The following is a 20624-nucleotide window of genomic DNA, read 5'->3' as shown; positions in this document are numbered from 1 at the left end:
AGGAAAAGATACATAGAAAGAAACAGTATCTATTTAGAAAATACAACAACAGTGTATAAATGTTGAGTCTGTCCAAATTGGAGCCAAGTAAAAAATAAAAGAAGGGTCTTAAATGCAAGGTTTAGCATGCTAAGAATAGATAGTAGATAATTAAATTGTATAGTATACTTCATTGATACAATCTGAGTATTCTTTGGAAAAAGAAGCTTATTGCTAAAGAAGTTCATATTGAAGAGAAAGTAGTGAATAAGATGAGACAGTGTTATTGAAAAGGAAATTGAGTAAGGTGGTACTTCTCTATATAGAGTATCCCTTTAAACAATCATGTTTTTCAAAAGTAGTGTTGGGGAAAAGTTACTAAATGACATTTTATCTATGACATTGACACAAAACCAACTTACTTATTTAGATAGGTATGCCATACAGGTGGCTGGGAGGAAATAGATCAAAAGGTACTAGGTTGTCTTGATAGAATTCTGATTAAAATATTTTCTACATATTTTCAATCATGTTATAGTTTGGAAAATATGCTTAATAGTCAAGTAGTTTTCGGACTCTTAGTATGTGTGCTGCTGAAGCAAGCACAGTTTTCAGACTCTTGAGTTAATAAACTCTCCTTTTTAAAAATATTCTTAAATGGAACTCCAAAGTGTGAAATACAAAAGCAGCTCAAATAGGGAAGAGCAATGTAAAACTTATTCAGTTGGCTTCTTGGCTGTGTTCTAGCCTAGAAAGGCTCCAGCATTTGGATTCCATTGCAGTAATGTGAAATAGGTAATACCAGAGGGCATGAGAGTATTTTTAGCTTTCTGAGTGTTGGGGGCAAGGTTAAAAGAATTTTCAGAGAGCCTGGACTTTTGAACTTTGACATTCAAAGAATGGGACTAGATTAGCAGTGGTTATAGATAATAATTGGAAGTGGACTAATTAGTATTCAAGTGCAAATATCTACTTACCAGGTGTAAACACTACTGCAGCTTGAGAATACTCATGGGGGATAGCAAACAGAGATTAGAAAATGACTGAAAATAAAACCTTGATCAATATTTTCAAGACAGAAAAGGAATCTGAGATTTGCAAGAGAGGAAGAGTTACGTAGAAGGGAAACCATTTCACTTCTCATAAAGTACAACAAAAATAGTTTCAGGCATATGAATCAAATTTTCTGCATAGTGGGAAATATTGTTTTGATTAAAGACAGCTAGAAAATAAAATTGCTTTAAATTTTGTTTCTTTGTTTTTATAGCATTAGCTCAAATATTGCTGGATGCTACCTAAATTTTCTGTAGTTTATAACACCCTTTTTCTTAGTCAGTGCTATTGAGTAATATTAGCTAATGGTGCTGATTAGAGGAAAAGTGTTTGCTTTAATCATCTATTGTGGATCAGATGTGATTGACTAAATTTACATTTTCTATTTGTAAGATTGTGGCCTTCCAAAGGAGAGGGCATCTTTATCAAATGATGAAAATTTCTCTTTTCCTTTTTATAGAAAAGTTTCTTTTGATGCTACAGTCAGTAAAGAGGGCATTTGCTATTGATTCCAGTCATCCCTGGCTTCATGAGTGTATGATTCGACTCTTTAGTACTGGTATGTTTTTGTTTTCTATTACTTAAATATTAAAGTAGGTGATAATGACTGTATAAGTGATTTGTACAGATTTATCATAAACTCATTTTAAGTTGCTACCAATTACATGAGCTGAGGGAAAAGCATGGCTTTTTGGGTTGAAGGTCTTTTAAGACTGTAAATGTTACTTGGTTTTGACAGAATTTTTTGGTTCAGATACTTGAGAATCAGACCTTTGTTCCTGCTAATGAAAAGTTAATATAAATTGAACTTTTGAATCATATTCCATTATATAAAATGTCTTTGTAAATTGTTTTAAAATTAAAGAATCTCTGAAATTGACTAGTTTTCTCCTTACCGTCTTATGGATCTGAATTTGTGTCAGTTAGGTTAACTTAACACAATTCTTTGACCCAAAATGTTTTATTACCTTAAAACAACCATCTGTACTTATCAAATACCTGTATTCTAAAAGTTTAATATATCAGCCTTAATTTGATGTAGGACTACATAATTTTAGAGCCCAAAAGTCAATTTTATTCTATTTCCTCATTTTAGTATTGGGAAATCTAACACCCTAAAAGGTTAAACTGTTCATCTTAGTTAACATGGATGTTTAGTAATGAAGCAGGGACTAGAGCCCAGGTCTTCATATTCTTTCTACTCATTTGAGTAGCCTGTATCCCAAATGCTTTGGGACCAGAGTGTTTCAGATTTAAAAATATTTGAGTACCTGATATTTAATATATACCTTATGTATTATGCAAAGTTGAAGCTGTTATACAGGTTGAACATCCTTTATTCAAAAAACCAATATCCCAGATCCTTCATGTTTGAGCACAGTGATGCCACAAGTGAAAAACTCCCTATGTAACTTAGTGTAACAGACTGCATTCCTAATACAGGTGCACCTATAATACTATATTAAATTATTTGGAAATAATTTTAAGATATTTATTGTTGATTCCATATAATATATGAAAATGAAAAAAATTTAGCAGGCATCCCAGTCTCTGAAGAAATGCAAGGCTATCACTTTTTTTTTAAAGAACATTTTGTTAATTTCTAAGAGAAAGCACAGCCTTATTTACATTTTACTTATGCAAGTCAAAAAAATGCTATTATAGAAAGAATTATAAAAGATATTTTTCAGTTTTCAAAAATTCTGAAAGTAATAATATAGCCATATTATAGAAAATAGAATTGTTAAATTTAATGAAAACAAAGAAGTTTTTATCTTTTTGGTATTAAAAATCTTTGAAATTATAAATTAGAAAATTAAGGTTAGAAAAAGTTCTAAATGCTAGTTTTAATAGTTAGGAGTATATGTAAACTGATTTCAAAAAGAATATATACACTTTTTTTTTTTTTAAAGATTTATTTATTTGAAAGAGTTACATAGTTACGCAGAGAGAGACAAAGAGGTCTTCCATCTGATGGTTCACTCCCCAATTGGCTACAATGGCCAGAGCTGTGCCAATCCAAAGCCAGGAGCCAGGAGCTTCTTCTGGGTCTCCCACACGGGTGCAGGGGCCCAAGGACTTGGGCCATCTTCTGCTGCTTTCCCAGGCCATAGCAGAGAGCTGGATCAGAAGTAGAGCAGCCAAGTCTTGAACAGCGCCCATATGGGATGCCAGCACTTTAGGCCAGGGTGTTAACCCACTGTGCCACATTGCCGGCCCCAGAATATATACATACACTTTTACCATTGGTTCTGAGTATTAGATTTTTTTCCTTGAAAGGTAGGAAAAATAATAAATCCTTTGGAGTTGTCTTTATTTTGAAATAAGAATTAAAAATGATGTATTTAAATATTATGTTTTCTTGTAATTAGAGTGTATTTTCTTCCAATAGTTGGTTTCAAAAAAATGAAATACATATGGACTTAGAATTATTAATAAGAATTAAGTATCTGTGGTGGCTATGACCATTACTTTAGATGTTCACCTGAAATCACTGTCATGAAGAGAGCTTATAAAATAATCCTTATTTTGATTGACTTTTAGGCGTAGAAACTAGATGGTAACTGCAGTGATAAACATGCACTGTCTCTTTGGAAAACCTTTAAGAAGTTGGATAAACTGTTTATCATTTTACCTTTATTTTAATATCTTTTAACTATGTCTTGTTTTTTAAGGTTTATTTATTTATTTGAGGCAGAGTTACAGACAGAGGGAGAGAAAAAGGGAGAGATCTTCCATCTGTTGGTTCACTCCCCAAATAGCCGCATGCAGGGGTCCAAGCACTGGGCCATCTTCTGCTGCTTTCCCAGGCCATTATAAAGGCATTGTGAAACTGCAGACAAAGTAAAGGCACCTTTGTTATACTCTAAGAGTTTTTCTTTTTCCTATTAAAGATTTACTTATTTATTTGAAAGGCAGAGTAAGAGAGGAAGAAAGAGAAAGAGATCTTCCATCTGCTAGTTCACTCTCCAAATGGCTAAGCCAGTTAGCCAGGAGATTCGTCTAGGTCTCCTACATGAGTGCAGGGTCTCAAGTACTTGAGCCATTTTTGCTGCTTTCTCCAAGCCATTAGCAGGGAGGTGGATTGGAAGTAGAACATCCGGGACTCGAACCGGCACCCTTATGGAATGCCAACTTTGTAGGCAGCAACTTTACCCATTATGTACAATGCTCTCCCCTCCAGAAAGCATTTTAGACAAATCAACAAGGCCCATGAAAATAACGTGTTTTGTTTTTTTTTTTTTTATGGAAGCTGTATGGTTTTTTTTTGAGATCCTATGTTCATTGTAATTGGTTATAACCTGCTTTAGTAACTTTCTCATCTCTGTTCCTTCTCTACTCTGAAAAACAAGTCCAATAAATTGCAAAAACCAAGTTGAAATACAGCCATAATAAAGGTTAAACTAAATTATTTAGTTAGTAGCTCATTTATTTGAACTACTTAGTTCTATAAAATAGTATTCACTAATAGTATATTAGTGAATTATTAATAATTTTATATAGAATATTTCACTTAAATGTTCACCAACAATTCAGTATTTTTTAAACTTGAGGATAATGATCATTTGGGGAAAAATAAATAATCCAAAACTAAAATAGAAATAGAACCATATAGGAAATACCAACATATATTACATGTAGTATGGAGGTGGGATATATATATGTATGTATGTATATATGTATGTATTTGTATGTATGTATGTATTTGAGGGTACTTCAAAGAGTTCATGGAAATTGGAGTTAAAAGTTGTTTGTTTTGGTACAGGAAACTTGAAAACTATACTAGGATATTTTAAAAAGTTCATGGAAAACTGCATATTATGAAAACACTGTGCATGGGTTTCACATGTTTTGTACCAAAATGCACTCAGTTTTCCAGTTTTTGAGGTACCATCATATCTGTCATGGTAAAGATAAATGGTTAGTGTCAGACTGTGAAAGCCACCACAATTCCTAAACATAAGGAAAATTTAATGTTTTCAAACCATGTCAAATATAGTTACCTACAGTTTATTGAATGGTAATTAGACAGTACTTTTACATGGTAGCTTTTCCTTACTGTAATCCTTCCAGGTCAGTTACAGCCCCAGTTTTCCACATCAGTAAAGAGGTTAAGAGAGGTTCTGACTTGTCCAAGGCCAAATCTGTACCCAGGTTCCAAAGCTACAGACTCTGTCTGTACCAGCATAACAGAGCATAATAAACATTCATCCCAGAGGAATTGGGTTCTGCATTTTCATCTTCAAGTCTCGAGGCATGAGAATGTGGCTACCTTGTATTTATTACATGAAAATGCTTTGGTAGCCTGTGTAACTTATTATAAAGTGATAGTTCATTTTGTATAGTTCCTAAATATAAAGGTCAGTGAAGTCAGACTTTATTGTAAGTGTGCATTTCTTGTATGTAGAATATGATGGGTAGAATGAGGAAAATCTGTTGCCTCAGAAGCCCTGTATATTTCCTGTGACGTTATTTATCAGGTGGTGCTGTCAAGTCCCTGCTTTGCAGATCTTAAGGTTGAGGGGTACAATCCTAAGGAACTTAACTACATCTTTGGTCATCCATTTTGCTTCCTGTTCCTTTTTGGGAACAAGTCATCTGTCATTGACTTTTCTTTTGGTACCTTTAGAACAATTGTTAGATTGTTCTGTTCACACGTATTCTTTAAATGTATGTAAATGAGTTCTTTAAATGTTAAATTAGTAGTAGGCATTATCTAGTCTTTGTATATCATTGTTTTGCCTCCTTGGCCTCATCAAATAGATAATTTAGCTCCTACAGACTTTATCAGAGTGGCTAACTGCTAACAGAGTTTGTTCTTAATTTATTCAGCAGTGTGTGAAAGTAAAGATTTGCCTGATACAGTTAGAACAGTATTAAAACAAGAAATGAGTCGTCTTTTTGGAGCAACAAATCCAAAGAATTTTAATGAAACTTTTCTGAAAAGGAATTCTGATTCATTGCCACATAGATTATCAGGTAATCACTTTATTTTGTCCTTCTCTTTATAAAATGACCTCTATTTCAGCGGAACAATGACAAGAAAGTACACGTTAATAAGAAAGAAACAGTATGTGTATATTATATTTTTTTAAAAAGTTTTATTTATTTGAGAAAGCGTGAGCTCCCATCTACTGGTTTACTTCTCAAATGCTCACAGAGTTAGAATTTGGGAATTCAATCTGGTCTCCCACTTGGGTGGCAAACACTGAACTACTTGAGCCATCATCACCTGCTGCCTCCCAGCATGCACACTAGCAGGAAACTGGAATGGGGTAGAGCCTGGATTGGATCCCAGGCACTCTGATAATGGTATTCAGGCATCACAATCAGCATCTTAACCACTAGACCCTTATATGTTACATTCTAATCCTATGAAAACAGATGGTTTAACTATGCTTCTTACACATTTTTAAGATAAAATTATTGTCAGTGTTGCAGCTCACTTGGCTAATCCGCCGCCTGTGGCGCTGGCACCCCGGGTTCTAGTCCCAGTTGGGGCGCCGGATTCTGTCTCGGTTGCTCCTCTTCCAGTCCAGCTCTCTGCTGTGGCCTGGGAGTGCAGTGGAGGATGGCCCAAGTCCTTGGGCCCTGCACACGCATAGGAGACCAGGAGAAGCACCTGGCTCCTGGCTTTGGATTGGCGCAGTGTGCCAGTTGCAACACTTTGACCGTGGCGGCCATTTGGGGGGTAAACCAACAGTAAAGGAAGACCTTTCTCTCTCTCTCTCTCTCTCTCTCTCTCTCTCTCTTACTGTCTAACTCTGCCTGTCAAAAAAAAAAAAAAATATATATATATATATATAAAATTATTATGAATCAAGATGCTGGTTCAACATTGGCATTACAAAGACCCAAGCATAACTGAATTTAAGTGTGTGTTACATACAATGGAGGTGATATTCTCTTTTTTTTCTCCCATAATTGTCCTACTATTAACATTCACTGGGATGTAACCATCATCTTCCATTTCTCTTACTGGTGTCAGATTTGCAGAAGTTAAATACCCGATACCATCTCACAGTTCACAAAAAGTGTAAGACAAAGGTCTGCATCAGTAAGCCAAAGTAAGGACTTTCTGGGACCATATGGATAGTCCTTTTGTAGTGTGCTGTAAAAATATCTGGCTAAGAAGCCTGGCTGCTTTGTATAACTTTGTGGAAACCCAAATTTACCTTTTTGGTTCATGGGATCCCCCTTCTATCCTGTGCCACCTACATTTAGCCACCCTTAACACCAAATTATGATACTTATTTTAGAAAGAGAACTATGGTCCTACCACGTACAAATAATATTAGAATATTTGTATTCATAGTTTCTTTAATTGTGCATATTTTACATATACATTGTATTTTACTGGGTAGATACACGTGGCTAATCTTTCTCCTTCTTTGGATAGTGAGCTGTTGATGGCATCATTTCTCAGGATTATTTTGTTTGTTTGCAGTGGCTTCTCCCATTTTTCTAATCAGTTCCATGCTCTGTGTGTACATATGGGTATACCTTGAATTTTATATTTGAGTGGGTAGAGAATAAAATGTTGGTTTTACCTTGAAGTAAAAGAGATACCCTTTTCTCCTTTCATTCAGCTGCCAAAATGGTATATTATTTAGATTCTTCTAGTCAGAAGCGAGCTATAGAGTTGGCCACAACACTTGATGAATCCCTTACTAACAGAAACCTCCAGGTAAAGAGTTTTTCGTTTCTCTATGTAAGAAAACTTAACTATTCCTTGCTGCTTTTTTCACCAAATGAAACAGTGTTTCTGTTATTTTGCTTATAATTCTCCAAACCATTATGAATGTACGTCAGATGCTTATCTTAAATTTGTTTAGGGTTGTGTGTATGTTTAGGTACATGCACACCAGGTTGCTTGGCATTCAGTAACTAGCTTTACATTTGTAATTTGCAATTACTTTTTTAGAAATATAGTAAAATCATACGTACACACACATATATTCCCTAGTTACTTTTGGATTTCAATTTATGTTTATGCATTTCTGAGCAAGCTGTTGTCTCAGTGAGATTCTAACGTGCTAACATGTGTTAAACAGGGGCTGAATTAAGATACTTATTTTACAGTTTGCAATATTGACCAGATTAAATAGAGTAAAAGATAATATGAATGCGCATGTTGCAAAATACAGATGCTAATTTAAAGGAAAACATACCTTGCCTATAATCAGCTTGCTGAAAGATAGTGTTATGTACATTCATTTAATAGCAAACAAAGGCAGTATCTTTAAGAAAGAAAAAGTAGGACTTGAATTTAAGGTCCTTTGTAGCTGAACAAAAGTTATAGGGTTTAATGTATCTAGAAATTAAGTAGTGTTTTCTAAATGCAAAGATTAAGAAAGAAAACATGAAATGCAAATTCAAACATGAATTAATAAAAAGAATACAAGGAGTAGACTGACATGGTAGGTTGCTTGAAAGAAAAATGATTTTCATGACCTGATTTTTCTTGCATATAATTACTTCATGTTTAAGAAATTCTTTGCAAACTCATTGGATATGTCTTAAGATGCCCTTTTATTTGAATGTAAGGTTGAAAAACGATGTTTGATTTTGCTGATGCCTCTCCCCCTAAATTAAAAGGCCTATGCTCAGTAATTGACATGGGTATTATATTTTGACATTTAAAACACATAGCACCGGGCCAGCATGAAAGCAAAGTTGCTGCCTAGGCTTGTGCAGTTACTGAGTGCCTCTTTCAATATAACACATGATACACTTTGCTTGGTTCACCTTAGTCGTGTCCCAGTTTATACTTTGTCCTTGTTTCCCTTTTGTATAAACCCTGCAATTCTGAAGAAATGGTTAAATTAAGCCTTGAAGAGGGTGTTAATGAAACATGTATGTGTAGTAAATTCTTTTGATTTTTTATTTTGGAAATCTGTTGATGTTGAAATGTCTAATAATTCACAGTGAAAACCTTTTATTGACTAATTATAACATGGCCCTTTTCCCCCCCCTTTTTTTAGACATGTATGGAGGTATTAGAAGCCTTGTGTGATGGTAGCCTAGGAGACTGTAAAGAAGCTGCTGACGTTTATAGAGCAAATTGTCATAAGCTTTTCCCTTATGCTTTGGCTTTCATGCCTCCTGGATATGAAGAGGATATGAAGATCACAGTTAATGGAGATAGTTCTGCAGAAACTGAAGAACTGGCCAATGAAATTTGAACATCATTAAACAAGCAAATGGAATGACTTTGGACCATATCTAGTGTATAATATTTTTGTCACGCACCTGCTGCATTGCTCTAACTTACACAGAATGAGAGGAGTAAATGTTCTTGCCTTCAAAATAGTGTTTTACGTTTTTTATCCTGCTGAAAAAGTATATATAAAATATCTAACATTACAGGATATAGGTTCAGTTTCTTAAAAAATTAAAAGCTGCTAAAATTGAGGGAGTTAAAAAAAATACCTTATCCTATTCCTACCTACCCACCCATGTTTTTAAACTAATTTATATAAAATCTGGAGGCTATTACATCTAACAAAAGCAGGTGTGTGGCAGAAATATTACTTTAAATTTGTCTTGTGAGATTTTACTATATCTCAGACAGCAGAAATGCTGTTTTAGCACTGGATTCTTTCACTGAGCACAAAGAGTTGTTGGGGCTTTAGCATCTGACTGATTTTGTTACGGGGTTGATTCTGACCATAGGAAGTATGCAATGTGAATCACTATTTACAGAGAAATCTACAACACATGCTTGATGTTGTAGAAACTGGGACATTTAGATACCAAGCAGAATTATAAGAAACCTAGAAGGTGTTCAATACGCTTGTTTTGTTTCCAAAATTTCACTGTACATGATCAGTTTGGTGTTCTTGTACCACAGTTTTTAACTGAAGGAACCAGTTGGAACAATCTCAATTTTAACTAAAACTTGAAGAACTAAAATAACAATGCAAAACCTTTCTGCATTGTTTTGGCCAAACTTGTTAAAACTGTAATGCAAGAACCAAATGCACTGTGATGTGGCACCAACTAATTAGCAAGCATGAATTTTTCACCCAAGAGTGAAAAAAAGAAAATCTACCATGGCTTGAAGTTAAAGAGCAGAACTCCTGACTACCATTCTATGACTGATCAAGAGACTAATAGTTAAAAACCTCAGCAGGCCTTGTTCACGATATGCAGAAAAAAAGTGCTGCAGTTTAGATACCTCTGGAATTTTTCCACAGTGTCACAGGTTTGTAATACTTGAAGCCCTACATTTCTAAGAATATATTTCTTGCTCAGTTGTTTCAGGCAAGCCCAAGACTTTGTAATTTTTAAAGGGCCCAAGATTTTTTTTTTCCAATAACAGACCAGCTTCTTTTTCCTGCAGTTACAGATGTAATTTCTTTTTTGTTGTCAAACATAAGGTACCAAATATGATGCAATAAATTGTTTTGAAAAACAGTTGTGTGAATATTTCAACTAATCTGTGTTGGGCTTCTGTGAAAATACACAGGTGGAAACAGAGGTGCAAGCCAGAGGCAATGTAATGTGCTGTAAGGCTAGTGAAGATGGGAGCTTTTTGGAATGAGTTGAATGCTGGTGTCAGGGAACTCCATAATGAAGTAGAATGCTGCTCCTGTATTAAGATTCACTGAGGGCTAGGATGGTGGCAGGTACTATGAATGTAATTCATAATTTGAAAGGAAAACTATAAACTGTTATTTTGATTGGGAAAATGAGCCTTAACACGTTAAACCTGTATACTGAGAACTAGCCTCAGGCTCAGTATTCTCATTGCCTTTGCAAGATCTGAGCAAATAAGATGAAGTAAAATGAATCAACTGTATATATAAGTGACTTTTTGTGGTACTTTTAGTTTATAGAAAGTATACTCTCTAAAGGGAATTTTCAGAAGACCTGATCCTTTTACTGATTTTGAACAGTTGTGCTAAAATCAACCTTTCATAGTACATGAACTGCATTCCACATCCCAGTCTAACAGTTTAGTGATGTAAAGAGAAGTACAAGCTAAACTACAGTGCTTTGATTTGTTTTATTAACTGGCCCTGTCTCAGGAACATCTTTAACAGATGGCAAAAAAACAAACTTTTTTTCAACTTCTCCTATGAGTGGCAACTGAAGTTCTTAATTGTTGGGAAAGAACACTAGTGCTACCTCTGCCACTAATGAGGTGTTTGGAGGAGGCACCAGCCATATAATAGGGGGTGTTTGTGTGAATTTTGTTTAAACTCTACTGTATATTGAAATGAAATTCATCTATTTGTCTTGATAATGTTCAACCAATGTAGATTGTCTTAGAAGGAATATTCATAAGTACCCAGAACTTTAAATGCAGATGCCACCCATGAGGAGCTAAGTTCCTAATATGTATATTGTATTCCAATTCAATTTTACTGGAACTATTGAATAAATCTTTTATTTTCTTTCAGGTTTATTTGATAGTGGATACATTGTCTGGTGTCAGAGGACCTTGACTGGGTTCCTTTTATGTCCAGACATCACCCCCAAAACATTGTACTGTACTATCTTTCTCTGAGTAGTGTCAACTGGATCATCTCACATTTGCCTCATTCATTCTACTAATTTCCAATGATACTGTGGGGGGGAACAACAGGGTTAGAGAAACAAGTGGAAAAAATGCAGAGATATTGTAATCTAAACAAGTGCCTTACGTTTATTGCTAAGAACTGGTGTTATCAACCCTTTTGGGAAGAAAGGGTCCCTTGACATGTATTAACATAGGAGTAAAGTTCTTTTTGTTTTTCTTTATATTCATTTACTCTTGTCATTTCTCATTGAATAACACCTGGCTAGGTTACTTTACTCAGTTTTCATAAGGTAGTTGAGTCATCCATTTTCAGCAATTTTCTGTATCTGTTGTGCACAATAAAGTGTGATCTATAAATAGCATGACTAAAAGTAATGCCAATGTTAGTGAATACTGTTTTTGTTGCCTTTCTCAGGCCCTTGTTTTTCACAGTGCCATTCTTACCCCATGACATATTGCTTTTCGAGCTGTGAAATGAAAGCTGGGACTGAAGAGGTCAGGAAAGTATGGTCCAGGTTCCAATAGATTGTGATTAAATTCAGGGAAGTCTCCTGTGTGATTTCTAGTCATGTTTCTGGAGCTACAAAGGGAAGTGTTGGACTTTGTTACAGGATGAGTATATACTTATCTTACATAATTACCGGCCTTAATTTTGAAATTAATCTTAAGAGAATTTCAAAGAAACAGTGCTCTTTCAGATGGAAGTCAGTTTTATTCTAGCTCATGCTCTACTTTTTAAAAGACAAGATTTCTTGATACTATTATGCTGTCATCTAAGGCTTCACTGAATTCACTGCTAGCTAAATTAAAAACAAGGTCCCGAGAGATGGCTATGAGAAACGTTAAGTTTTGTTCCAATTATTATGGTTGAGAAAATCACAACCTGTAGCAATAAAATATTTGTAGAAAGGTGACTATTCATTGAATTGCACTTTTACCTTTTAGTATGCAACCTGTGAAATGGATGGTGAAATAAAAGTATTGGTAGTTTACAGGAAGCTCTAGAGAAAATGTTGTATTTTAATAAAACGAAAGCATATCTTTTACATACTCTAGGTTATATAACGTATTCAAAACTGCTACCTCCATCAGGGATAAAGCTCTTATGAAGACATCAAAAGTAGGTTGAGGGAGAGGCATCAATATATTGCAGGAAAGAGGGTCCAAAAGTTCTAGTCTTCTGTTTATCTAGTTGTCTGAAGCAGCGCCATTTGGCATTATAGGCAGAAGATAGAAAAATTGATACGATATGGATTAGAACTTTTGTTAACTTGTCAAGTGCACACAAACTTGGAAACTTAAACCACTCTTCTGTAGGGTTCTGTGTGCCAATAAGAATATAGACTTTGTAGGCCAGCGCCGTGGCTCAATAGGCTAATCCTCCACCTTGCGGCGCCGGCACACCGGGTTCTAGTCCCGGTCGGGGCGCCGGATTCTGTCCCGGTTGCCCCTCTTCCAGGCCAGCTCTCTGCTATGGCCAGGGAGTGCAGTGGAGGATGGCCCAGGTGCTTGGGCCCTGCACCCCATGGGAGACCAGGAAAAGCACCTGGCTCCTGGCTCCTGCCATCAGATCAGCGCGGTGCGCCGGCTGCAGCGGCGGCCATTGGAGGGTGAACCAACGGCAAAGGAAGACCTTTCTCTGTCTCTCTCTCTCTCTCATTGTCCACTCTGCCTGTCAAAAAAAAAAAAAAAGAATATAGACTTTGTTTCAAAGGTTAGTACCAGTTAAGGTTGATAGTTCGCAATCTAGCAAAATCATATTGTGGTTATTTAATTTTTAAAATCAGGCTCTCATTTCTATTTTAAGGTCTACATTATTTCATACAAGTTGTATAATCCTTCCTAATTGAAAATTGATGATGCTTATACAAAGGCACTTCAAAAAAAGTTTGTGGCAAAATGGAATTAAACGTTAATTTTGATGCAAAATATTTGTGATAAATATTTCTGCTATCTCCGTATTGTGAACTTGGACTCAGTAAGAAAAGTTAAGTTCTTATGAACATAGGAAGTGATTTTCAGAGTATGTTCTGGGTTTATTTCTTGTGTTTAGCTATTACATTTATCTTCTATATTTAGTTACTTGTATTTTGTCTAATAAACAAGAAGTTCTCTTTAATTTTCTAAGGCTGTCTTTCCCAGTCTATAGATTGTTAACTTGGATTTTTTTTTTTTTTAATTTGCTGCTTGCTTACTTTCATTTGCAATTTTATCAGGTCTGTTGTCTGGAATCACACAAGTGACACCAGAACTGGCCTTTTTCCAAAGTGTTCTTCCATACACTTCAGAAGCAAAACTGTTTATTTCTAGAGAATAATTAAATTAGTTACCACTGTTCATCATTATTTGAACAACCTTTATTATTTGCTCACCTTCAGGAAGTTATAATGCTGCTTGATGAATATCTTTAAGAATGAAACGGTGGCAATTTAAGAATCAGGTTTGTTTTTTTGTTTGTTTGTTTGTTTGTTTGTTTAGTGCCTGTCTCCTTGATTTTTCATTTTCTTTTTTTAAGTCTTGAACTTTGGGATACTAAATACCAAGTCCCTCTCTTCATTAACTTAATGTAAAACAATTTACTATGCATTAATAGTAATAGATGTATTCAGAAACTTTGTGGCTAGCTTTGTACAGCTGAACTTCAGCATTATATAGTTCACATTTGTTGAGAAATTCATTGAAAGGACCCAAGAATGAGCCGCCAGCTCTTTGGCTTCTGATTTTTACTAAAAATGTTTGTTAAAGAGCCTATTTTTTTTTTTTTTTGCAAGCATTCTATTTCACATGCCATTTGCCATTTACCTGCTACAGTGCTTTTTATTTGAGAGAAATGTCTACAACATGAAGCTTAAATGATTAATGCTTTAGTTCAGACTCATGTAAATCCATTTTAAATGTGAATTAAGATCTTTTAAGGATTTACACTGGGTACATTCTGGTATAGTTATGGTGACTAAGATAGTATATACTGGATAGTCACATATTTCTTTTCTTTGAATTTTAATACTGCCCCACAGATTGTTGACAATTACCAATAAAATAATACTAACTTTAGTCACCTACAAAGGCTCACAAATATCCCTTATCTGTTGGTGTTGGAATATAATGTTCCTATTCATCCTCTCGTTCTTCTCTGGTCATCTTAGGGGATTTCCCCCAAACTACTACAGACTTTCTGTTTTTCATTTAACAGTGTATTTCTCATGTTTTTCCTATAGTTTATCAGAAGAATGGTTGTGACTGGCGTTACTGTAGGAAGCAGATACCTGGAGGACCATCCTCTAATTTTCTCAGTTGCCTGTTCATTGTGGCATTGGTTGGCAGTGGATCTACTTATCCTTTATGTCTTTAGCAACCAGCCACCCAGGTACCATCATGCCCACTAGGATTAATGTTACTACAAGTATTGTCACTTCAGTTTTCTTCTTTCCAACAGTAAAAGAGGACTGGTAACACATTCTACCTACCTAGAAAGAAGGCTCTATTCTTTATAGCTTAGTATCTCCTTAGTTTTAATTGTCTGAGGTAGGGATCTGCTGTGGTTCTATCTGGACACTTTCATACCCCATCTGTGGTTTACAGTTGAGCTTTGACCTTTTTTACTTGGGATAGGCATTTGAAGCCTTTAAGTCATGTTTCACACCGATTGTGTATCAGAATCCCAAGGGAACTATTAAAAAATTTAAGACAATCACCTTGATGCCCAGCACCATTAGCAAAGATTCTGACTGAAATTATTAGGAGCCCAGTCCAGTCCAGGCATTGGCCTGGCCTTTCCCCTTGGTTCCCTTCCTCTTGCTCTTTTCACTTCTCTTTTCTCCTTTCATTATCTGCTTCCCACTTTCCCTAGTGATTCTAAGGTACATCCAAAGTCACTGTTTTTGAAGATGAAAAAGCTAGATACTTTGTAGTTTTGGGTCCTTTCCTCAACAGAGATTAAAGGGAAGAAAAAAAAGCTTCCTCATGTCTTACATAGAGGAACCTAGATTTGAACTTTCTGTGAAGACCATTCTGATTGATTTCAAAGTTCACGCTTAACATCCCTACTTAACATCATGCCATGCTGATTCGACACTACCTGAGACACTAGTAGAGAAAAAAAAATCACCTCTTGGTTTTGTTAGATGTCATGGTAACTTGACTCCATTGAAACAGCTTTTTAAATATAAGTGTCATAGGTAGATGCTTGAGTTTTTAAGTGGGTTAATACTAATGCAAAGCAGAGTCAGCACTCTTAAACAAGGATAGTTAGATATTACTCCCTCAAAACATACACATACTTAACCTCTAATCAAATACATACTTTTTATCCTTACAGGAGTGCATTTTCCTAAAACAAGTGCATCGGTATTACAGTTCTTACATGTGAAAGAAACCATCGTTCTAAAACAGGCAGAATGCAAGCTAAGCATGTTGGCAGTGTAAACCCAGAAAGCCTTACACGCTTCAGGGTAAAACCTACCTGTGAAATCTGTTGAAGCAACATTTGGGTAAAACTCCTTCATATATCTAGTATTTCTATTTAATAGAGAGATACTGTGTAGGCCAACTTCTAGGTCAATGTGGCTTTAATAAGTGAATCTGGTTGAGCTGACTTTTCATTGCCATTTTGGGTTGCTAGCAGTGTTAGTAAACTTAAATTTCATGCTGCTACTGCTTAAAATTATTTTAAAGATATAAGGCCAGTCCCATTCTCTCTCCCTTCACCCATTGAGTAGCTGTTGAGTGCCTGCTACTTTTAGGTGCTGTGCTTCTTACTAGGGCTATAGGACAGTCTTTGCTTTCACATTTTGTACAGGTTTCTAAAGGAGGCAGTTGAAATGATTCCAACAGCAATATAACAATTGCTGGGACACAGTATTCATTTGATAGTATATGCTAAAGGCAGAGAAGCTGAAAGAGGAGTGCTACATTCAGAAACTAAGTATCCTTGTGTGAATAAAGTACGAGAAGAGTCAAGCACAGAAGAGAGAGTATTACATGGTTTGGTGAAAAGGCTAGAACCAGCTTTTTGTAAGCAAAGGGCAGCTATTGAATTAGAAGATGATGTGTTTGAATTGTTAGCAATGTGCTGGTGAGTATGGGGAAATAGATTGGAGGCACCAAGATCACTCTAGAAATTATTTGCTGAGCTGAAAAATAATAACTATTACTGAGTTATATACCAGGTAAACATTTTACTTTTGTTAGCTCATTTAATCCTTTGTGGCTGGGGGTGGGAACCAGTATGAGGTAGGTGTCCTTGTTGTTCAAAAGAAAACTGTCAAGAAGTTAGGTTTGCATTTTGCCTCTGGTCACAGGGCTTGTAAATGATAAGGTCTAGATTCAAGCCCAGGTAAGTCTAACTCCAAAGTGCTTGCTTCTAAAAATTGGGCAGAGTATATAGCCTCAGGCAAGAAGCAGTACTACTAAAAACACAGTAAAGTGGAGAAGAAAGCAAGGATACAAGAGAGCGAAAGGGTGGTGAATGGAGAAGGGAGTTAAGAGTGTCCAGGTGGCTAAAAACTTTGTAAACACTGGGAAGAAACTGAGGGGAAAAAGTTCATTTCAAACGTGAATTTTAGGTGCTTATGGACATGTAGGCAGCTGGATCTGAAAAGTTCTAGAAGAGGTGACCTGAGTTGTATGTCATATGAACTGGACAAGGCTGTTCAGAGGAATAAATACAGAGAACTCACAAATACAATGGAATTGAATAGAGGAAAAGAAGTTATCAAGAGACTGAGAGATTAAACTCAAAAGCTAAGAAAAATAGAATAAAGTGTTAAGGAGTGGCATCAACAGGGTCAAAATCCAGATATAGTTCATACCTGTCAGGTTGGTAATTGGAAAGGCAGAAACAGCTCTGCTAAATGCTGCTTTACTCCCCAAATTCTCTCAAAAGCAAGGTCTGGGGCCTGGTGCTGTGGTGCAGCAGGTTTAAGGCCCAAGCCTGCAGTGCCGGCATCCCATATGGGCACCAGTTGGAGTCCCGGCTGCTCCACTTCAGACCCAGCTCTCTGCTCTGGCCTGGGAAAGCAGTAGAAGATGGCCCAAGTCCTTGGGCCCCTACACTGGCAAGGGAGGCCTAGAAAAAGCTGGTTCCTGGCTTTGGATCAGCTCAGCTCTGGCCATTGCAGTGATCTGGGGAGTGAACCAGTGGAACGGAGGACGTGTCTGTCTGTCTGTCTGTCTCTCTCTCTGTAACTCTGTATTTCAAAATAAATTAAAAAAAAAAAAAAAAAAAGTCTGGGCTAGGCGGAAACCAGGAGCTAGGAATTCAATCCAGGTCTCCCACCTGGGTGGCAGGGATCCAACCACTTGAGCCATTCTTACAGTACTCCCAGGGTACACATTATCAGGAAGCTGGAATTAGAAGCACAGCCAGAACCCAAATTCAGGCATTCCAAAATGGAATGTGGGTACCCCAAGTGACATTTTAACCACTGTGGCAAATGTGTTCCCGGCCCCGCCCAAGTTGGTAAAACTTCTGAAGTATGAATATCAAATGTTGATGGGAGTATTGTAAAACAACATAAGTATTCTCAGATTCTGTCTGGAGTATAAATTGATATAATTTTAAGGGAAATTGGCAGTATCCATTTAGTAAAATGAAACGTGTATGTTCTATGAACCAGCAATTCTACTTAGGCATATGCCCTGTAAATGTTCCCACATGTTTGCCACAGACATGCCCAAGTCAGTGCAGCTTTGTTTATAATAAAAATTTGATAAAATGTCAACGGAAGGATAAATTGTTCTGTTTCTCTAATGTAATACCATGCAGCTAAAACAAAATGACAATAAATGAATCTATGATTACCTTCCAAAACAATGGTGATCCCTTCAAAAGCAAGTTGAATGGCACATCATATATTCTGTGTATACATTTTATTTTTTTAAGATTTATTTATTTGAAAAAGTTGGAGGGAGACAGATTTTCCATCCGCTGGTTCACTTCCTAAATGGCCGTAACAGCCGGAGCTGCACTGATCCGAAGCCAGGAACCAGAAGCTTCTTCCAGGTCTCCCACATGGGTGCAGGGGCCAAGGACTTCTACTACTGCTGCTTCTACTGCTTTCCTAGGCCACATCAGAGAGCTGGATCGGAAGTGGTGCAACCAGGACTCCAACCAGTGCCCATATGGGATGCTAGAACTGCAGGTGGCGGCTTTACCCAGTGTACCACAGCGCCGGCACGAAAGAAATTTTTTTTTTAAAGGAGGGTGGAGGAAAAATGTAGTAGATAACAATTATTAACTCTGAAAGCAAAGAAATAATCTACAATAGAAATAAATGGTTCTTGGCTGGCGCCGTAGCTCAATAGGCTAATCCTCCACCTTGCGGCGCCGGCACACGGGGTTCTAGTCCCGGTCGGGGCGCCGGATTCTGTCCCGGTTGCCCCTCTTCCAGGCCAGCTCTCTGCTGTGGCCAGGGAGTGCAGTGGAGGATGGCCCAAGTGCTTGGGCCCTGCACCCCATGGGAGACCAGGATAAACACCTGGCTCCTGCCTTTGGATCAGCGCGGTGCGCCAGCCGCGGCGGCCATTGGAGGATGAACCAACGGCAAAGGAAGACCTTTCTCTCTGTCTGTCTCTCACTGTCCACTCTGCCTGTCAAAAAAAAAAAAAAAAAAAGAAAAAGAAATGGTTCTTTAGTTCCCATGCTTTCCTAAGAGATAAAAAGGTACTTTTCCTGATTTATCAGGAATGACTAGAAAATAGAAAGAGGAAAAACAATGGGAGGGTTAGCAGGATGTGAAATGTGATTTTCCAGAAGGAAAAGGGAATTGAGGGCCCAGTACTGTGGCGTACTGGGTGAATCTGCTGCCCGCACCCCATATGGGAGCCTGTTTGAGTTCCTGCTGCTCCACTTCTGATCCAGCACTGTGCTGGTGGCCTAAGAAGGGCAGTGTAGGATGGCCCAGGTGCTTGGGCCCCAGTTACCTATGTGGGAGACCTGGAAGAAGCTCCTGGCTCCTGACTTCAGCCTGTCCCAGCCCTGGCTGTTGCAGCCTCCTGGGGAGTGAACCAGCAGATAGATCTCCTTCTGTCTTCCTCTCCCTCTGTAACTCCTTCAAATAAATAAATCTTAAAGAGAAAAAAGGACTTGAATAATGTTTAAAATATTACTACCCTTTGTAATTTTCAAAGTGCTCCTAGGTATTCCTTCCTTACAGATGAAGATATGTGTCTCAGAGATGTCAAGTGACTTCCTAAAGGTAGCTGGCTGGTGGCAGAGAGCTGGGTCAAAGAACCCATGTGTACTCATCTTTCTCTCTGTTGCTCCTCCCATTCATGGTTGTTCAAGGCCACAGAACTATAGATGTTACAGCAAGAACTAGAAGCCAAATTTTTAATTTGAAGGCAAACTAAACTATACTATGTTTCTGGATCCTATTGCTTTGTCTAGGGGGCTATTACTGAAGTTAAAGTGTGCTACTTTGAACTAAGAATTGTTGGGATTAAAAATGGATGTTTTTTAAAATTACATCATAATAGTTTTTTATTTAAACTATGCGTTTTTATGTAATATTTAACCCTCTTGATTTATACAATACAGTTTATGCCGACATAATTTTTTAAAACATAATACTAATTTATGCTGGCATTTTATTTCCTTTTACTGTAGGAAAGTTGTTTTTTGTTGTTGTTGTTGTTTTTTTTTTTTTTTTTAGATTTTTAAGGCAGAGTTACAGGGAGGAGAAGGAGAGAGAGATTGAGAGATATAGCTCTTTCATCTGCTAGTTCACTTCTCCAGTGGCTGCAACAGCCAGGGATGGGCCACGCTGAAGACAGGAGCCAGGAGCTTCACCTCAGTCCCCCATGTAGGGGCAGGGGCCCAAGCACTTGGGCCATCTTCCACTGCTTTCCCAGGCCATAGCAGAGAGCTGGATTGGAAGTGGAGCAGTAAGGACTCGAACTGGCGCCCATACGGGATGCCGGCACTGCAGGTGATGGATACAGGTGGCAGCTTTATTTGCTAAGCAAAAGCAATGACCCTGGGAAGAGATCTTTAAGATGGTGAAGGTTGGTGACTTAAGACATTAAATCCATTCATTAGAAACTACAATCCCGGCCGGCGCCG

At 37.1% G+C, this 20624-nt stretch overlaps 1 protein-coding gene and 1 long non-coding RNA gene across 10 annotated transcripts in view; one reads left to right on the top strand and one right to left on the bottom strand.

The window, feature by feature from the left end:
* NAA15 (N-alpha-acetyltransferase 15, NatA auxiliary subunit) overlaps positions 1-10452 on the top strand; it is a 108172-nt gene extending 97720 nt beyond the window's left edge. For 2 of the 3 annotated variants that reach the window (XM_002716872.6, XM_070047547.2), the window contains 4 exons: positions 1493-1591; positions 5866-6012; positions 7623-7720; positions 9018-10452. In XM_002716872.6, the coding sequence (XP_002716918.1) occupies positions 1493-1591; positions 5866-6012; positions 7623-7720; positions 9018-9218 (545 nt within the window). In that variant the 3' untranslated portion in view covers positions 9219-10452. The remainder of the gene's footprint in view (positions 1-1492; positions 1592-5865; positions 6013-7622; positions 7721-9017) is intronic. The other variant, XM_008267430.5, reaches the window with a different exon arrangement.
* Positions 1-20624, bottom strand: part of LOC127483149 (uncharacterized) — a 64391-nt gene that overhangs the window by 18630 nt on the left and 25137 nt on the right. The window lies entirely within an intron of this gene.

This window comes from Oryctolagus cuniculus, chromosome 8 (genome assembly GCF_051225735.1).
Source record: "Oryctolagus cuniculus isolate XC-2025 breed Fujian yellow rabbit chromosome 8, ASM5122573v1, whole genome shotgun sequence".
Classification (NCBI taxonomy): domain Eukaryota; kingdom Metazoa; phylum Chordata; class Mammalia; order Lagomorpha; family Leporidae; genus Oryctolagus; species Oryctolagus cuniculus.
This window is presented reverse-complemented; position numbering and strand designations above follow the sequence as displayed.